The 5,422-nt window shown below is 27.7% G+C and overlaps 3 protein-coding genes across 3 annotated transcripts; all 3 read left to right on the top strand.

Moving 5' to 3' along the window:
- Positions 1-15: 15 nt before the first annotated feature.
- On the top strand, positions 16-2,409 carry Chro.40458 (vacuolar protein sorting 11). Its single annotated transcript, XM_660506.1, has 1 exon — positions 16-2,409. The coding sequence occupies one exon, from the start codon at positions 16-18 to the stop codon at positions 2,407-2,409; it is 2,394 nt and encodes a 797-aa protein (XP_665598.1).
- Positions 2,410-3,749: 1,340 nt separating this feature from the next.
- On the top strand, positions 3,750-4,280 carry Chro.40460 (ribosomal protein S5). Its single annotated transcript, XM_660505.1, has 1 exon — positions 3,750-4,280. The coding sequence occupies one exon, from the start codon at positions 3,750-3,752 to the stop codon at positions 4,278-4,280; it is 531 nt and encodes a 176-aa protein (XP_665597.1).
- An 832-nt stretch (positions 4,281-5,112) lies between these two features.
- Positions 5,113-5,422, top strand: Chro.40461 (hypothetical protein; the record flags this gene model as incomplete). Its single annotated transcript, XM_660504.1, has 1 exon — positions 5,113-5,422. A coding segment is annotated over one exon (310 nt), but the record flags the coding sequence as incomplete, so codon positions are not given.

Here is a 5,422-nt window from a genome sequence, read left to right as displayed (position 1 = left end):
ATTTACAGTGATACAATGGGAGGTGCAAGACTTAATTGTAGCTCAATACTAAATTCATGGACTGATGATATCTCACAAGTACGTGATGTCTTAGTAGTATTTAGAGAAGAAGGTTTGTTTTGTTATCATCCAGTTAATGGTAACTGTTCTGCTCTTCCAACTAATCATGGAAATCCTATCATACTCTCAACTTTCAAGAATTATCTGGTCTTAGTTAGTTCTCCTCTTAACATCTCATCAGAATATTATTCAAATAATTCCAGAGAACAAATTGAAACTGTTAATACAACATTATGTGATGTTACTATATGTAATTACCTCCCAGAATTAAGATGTATATGTTATACTGGTGAATTTAAAAATGTTTCACATATTGTTAAAGGACTTAATATGTTATTTGTCCTCTGTTCTGGAAATAATGTACTTTCAGGTTCTACTTCTATTACTAATACAAATATGATTAATAAGTTGGATCATACAATTTTAGAAAGAAAACAAGGAATTCAAAGTAATATTCTTTTACCTAATTCTTCTTCTAATACTAATCATACTGTTAGTACTAATAATAGTACTAATAATTCATATATTACTAATACAAATATTACTATGCCAAATCTATTATTTCATTTGGAGGAACTTAACCTATTTGAAAGAATCCAAATCTTAATCAGTAAAAACCTTTATGATTGGGCTCTAATTCTAGCTAAGAATGGAAATGTCTCCAATTCTATATATTCTCAGATCCAAAGAGCATATGGTGATTGGCTTTGTAATATTAGAAAAGATTATTCGGGAGCTTTAAACAGTTATCTTAATTGTCTAGATAGCTTTTCTGGAGATACCAGTCATGTAATACATAATTTTCTACAAGCTAATAGATTTGATGAAGCAATCACATATTTAAAGGAATGTGTATTAATTTTTAGAAGAAAAGAATCTACTAAGAGTGTTATTAATCTTACAAATAGTGAAGATTCCAGATTTCCTATTGCAAAAGATCATATAACATTACTTTACAGATTGTTTGCACAATTGGATAGATTAGAAGATATTATGGATTTTCTTCAAAATAGGAATTTAAACGAAGAAATTGATAATTATGAAGTAGAAACAGCGATTGATATGTGTAGAAATTATAATAAATTTGAAATGGCTGGAAAGATTGCAGAAAGATTTCAATTTCATGATAAATACATGCAAATTCAATTGGAAGATAGAAGATCTCCATCTGAAGCATTAGAGTATTTGGAAGATATTAATTTGGATGAGCCGCAAAAACTATCATTAATATTAAAATATGGACCAATTTTGATTAATAAGATTCAAAAACAAACAACTAAATTTATTAAAAATTTGGTAATAGAAAATAATATGCCAATTGATGTATTTTTACCAATATTTGTAAATCACGATCATTTACTATTAGAAATGGCTTGGGATGTATTAAATAATGAAGGGAAGAAATTACAAATAGAATTAGAAGATATTGAAAAGATATCAGTAGAATTATGTATTCATATACTTCAAGTATCTTTAAGACAAGAACCAAAATCTGAGATATGGGCTAAATTAATATTAGAAAGATTAATAAGAATAGATAATTCAGAGAATTGGCATTCAATTTTGTGTATTTGTATATATTATAAATATATTTCAGGTGTATTTTATATTTCACAGCATTGTAATTTACATCAATTTGCAATTACTGAGTTAATAAAAAAAGGTGAAATTAAAGATCTGATAGAATTCTGTAGTTTATTTGGTAATAAGGACCCATTTATATGGCAAGAATCATTATGTTTGGTTATAAAGAAATTATCAGAGAATACAAATATGAAAGAAAATATTGAATTAATAGAATATCTTAAGGCGATTTTAGAAAACGTTCATTCACTAAAATTAATATCTCCATTATCAATTTTGGAGATTTTGTCAAAGTATTTGGTAAATGATAATATTTCATCAGATGAAAGATTTAATTCATTAACTTTTGAGATAATTAAACCAATATTAGCATTATACTCTGATTATAATAATGAGAATCTTTCAGAAAATAATAGGAATTCATTAAGTGATATAAATGAAATTAATAGGATGAAGAAAGAAATCAAGGATTTGAAGATGATGCCTAAAATATTAAATACTTCAAGATGTAACCAATGTCATTTACCTTTGGAGTTACCAATAATTCATTTCTTATGTGATCATTCATTTCATAGATATTGTTTATTACAACAAGATCAGTGTCCAATATGTTCTTCTGATCAAAAAACAAAGATCAGACTTTTAAAACAGAGAGAAAATCAACAGATCAATAAAGATCAATTTTTTAAGTTTATTAAGGGAGATACGGATAATTCACTAGGTTTTGATCATATTTCAAAATCACTAAGTGTTTTATTCAAGTAGATATTGTTCATTTATATATTGAGTTGTCTAATTTTTATATTTATTTATTTATTGTATCTGTATTTCATTTTTCAAAAATTTATTTACATGCATGCATACATGCATATCATGCATATTGCTAAATATCAACAAATTTTCATCTAGATAAGATTTTCAAAATAACTTAAATACACTTTCTAGACTATCCCAAATTTAATATTTTCATGTTTAGAACTGTGATTCCTTACAATTTATTCTTCAATTTACTCTATTTTAATCAAGAGAAAATATTTATATCGGTACCATCATCGGTTTGCCGCCGGAAGACAAGACGGCCGGCTCTGTATTTTAATAGCATTTGAGACAGAAATAGAGTAGAAAGAGAAAATAAAAAAAAAATGAGGACATATATAAAATATTATAATAATTTTAATAGATATAAATAATAGTATAAATAATCAAAAATTATTGAGACGTAAAATTTGATAAAAAAAAATAATTGAAGTCAAAATTAAAAAGTGAATAAAAAAAAAGTTCAAAATAAGTTAATTTTAAATTATCAAAGTATTATTTGACTTTTGAATAGAAAATGAATTAATTATTTTAAAACAAAATACATTTTGCGGGTAATTAATTCAAATTAACTTTATATAGCACAAAATAGTAAAAAGTCAAATATAATAAATTATAAATATAAACTTAATTTCAATTAAATAAATATATAAATATTTATTTATTTATTCATAATTTATAAGGAAAAAGTAAAGAATAAAATTGCCAATAATTAAGTAATTTTAAACTCTTGGAGAAAAAAAATTTGAGATTTATTCATTACGAAAAATTTTGAGTAGATTTTAATACAAGAGTATATTTTGAAAGTAATATATCTGGAAGAAGTTTGTATTAATATATAAGAGTATAGAAACATGTCAGGTATGTTTAATAATAAATAGTAGATGGACGAGATAGTGAATTTATGATTTAATGAGTTACTTAACTCCTTGTTAAATACAACTATCATTGATCTTGTCTATCTATAGAATTATCTGTAATGAATATTAATTAACTTGAATTCTATTGATTACTTATATTTAGCTACAGAAAGAGGTGGTTTTGGTAAAGGATTTGGATCAAGAGGTGGTGACAGAGGTGGTCGTGGAAAGGGACCACGTGGTAGAAGTCGAGCATCACCAGCTGAAGATGAACTCAAAAGTTGGGTACCAGTAACAAAATTAGGTCGTTTGGTCCGTGATGGAAAGATTAATTCTATTGAGGAAATCTATCTACACTCATTGCCAATCAAAGAACACCAAATTGTTGATTATTTCTTCTCAGGAAGCTCTCAATTATCTGAAGAAGTTATGAAAATTATGCCAGTTCAGAAACAGACACGTGCAGGTCAAAGAACTCGTTACAAGGCTTTTGTTGCTGTTGGAGACTTCAATGGACACATTGGACTTGGAGTAAAATGTGCAAAAGAAGTTGCTACTGCTATTAGAGGTGGAATTATTGCCGCTAAGCTATCATTAGTACCAGTACGTAGAGGCTACTGGGGTAACAAGATCGGTGAACCACATACAGTTCCAATGAAGGTTAGTGGAAAATGTGGTTCAGTACTTGTACGTTTAGTACCAGCCCCAAGAGGTACTGCCATTGTTGGTGCTCCAACTACAAAGAAAATGCTCCAATTTGCAGGTGTTAAGGATTGCTTTACTTCATCCAGAGGATGTACTAAGACCAGAGGTAACTTTATGTTGGCCATTTTTGCCGCATTAAAGAGCACTTATGCTTACCTTACACCTGATTTATGGAAGGAATATTCTTTCACTCCTTCTCCATACAAGCAATTTTCTGATTTCCTTGCTGTAACTAACAGCAAAGTTACTGTCTAAATATTTCAGGGCATTTAGATACATTTCCATAATTTAATAGACATAATTTAACCCATAGTTCTATTTCATTTTTGTCTTGTTTCACAATTTTTATTAATTTAATAATTTTTGATTAATGTGGATTTTGCATTATTAGTCCAAATTATTACTTGGACCGCCACAATTCCAATTTATTTACATGTAATAATTAAAGAGGGAAGAATGTGAGAGGGGAAGGGGGGGAGAGAGAAAGAGAGAGAGAGAGAGAAAATTAATATTTCCAGCACAAACATTCATTAATAATTTATAATAAGAAATAAATTATTTGTGTTTAAGGAATTTGGAGGACATAATAAGTAAATAAGTTGGGAATATATTAAAATGCCAATAATTAAGTATGTTCATTTGAAAATAAAAAAAGGGAAATATTATATTATAAATAAAAATATTTTTTTAGAGGATTTTCAGATTTAAATAACAATAATAATGGTGATGATAAAATCACTAATAGTTATACAGGTGGTGAGAAAAGGTAAGTAATATTTTTTTTTTAAATTGAAAGTATTTTAATTTAAAATAAAGTGGATTAGCAGTCGAAAATCCTGGAGAATATAATAGTAACGGAAGAGGTATTCCAGAAAATGCCATTAAAGTAGTATTATATAAGAATGGGTTTATAATAGATGATGAGGAATTTAGAGATATTTCTATACCAGAAAATGAAGCTTTTATTAGAGATATAAAAAATTCAGTAGCTCCAGAAGAACTTAGGAAAAGATCTAAGAACAATCAAACAATTAATGTTGCTGTAGATGATCGTAGTTCTGAAGTATATGTTCCGCCGAAGAAACCAATGGAGATGTTTTCAGGTTCTGGAAATTCACTTGGTCAAACAAGAAGTTCAGCATTACAAGTTAATATTGAATCAGAAGCTCAAATAACTGTTGATAAAAATAAACCAACTACTAACATACAGTTAAGATTTCATAATGGCCAAAAGAAAGTGGTTACATTAAATCATGATCACACTATTGCTGATTTACATTGTATTTTTATGGAATGCGCTCCTGTTGATGGCGAATACCAACTCGTCTCTGGATTCCCTCCAAAAGAAATTAAATTTGACCCAAGTACTACATTAAAGAATGCTGGATTACTCCAAG

The sequence above is a fragment of the Cryptosporidium hominis genome, assembly GCF_000006425.1.
Source record: "Cryptosporidium hominis TU502 chromosome 4 CHRO014174, whole genome shotgun sequence".
NCBI lineage: Eukaryota > Apicomplexa > Conoidasida > Eucoccidiorida > Cryptosporidiidae > Cryptosporidium > Cryptosporidium hominis.
The sequence above is the reverse complement of the archived record's forward strand: the minus strand, read 5'-3'. Positions and strand labels throughout refer to the sequence as shown.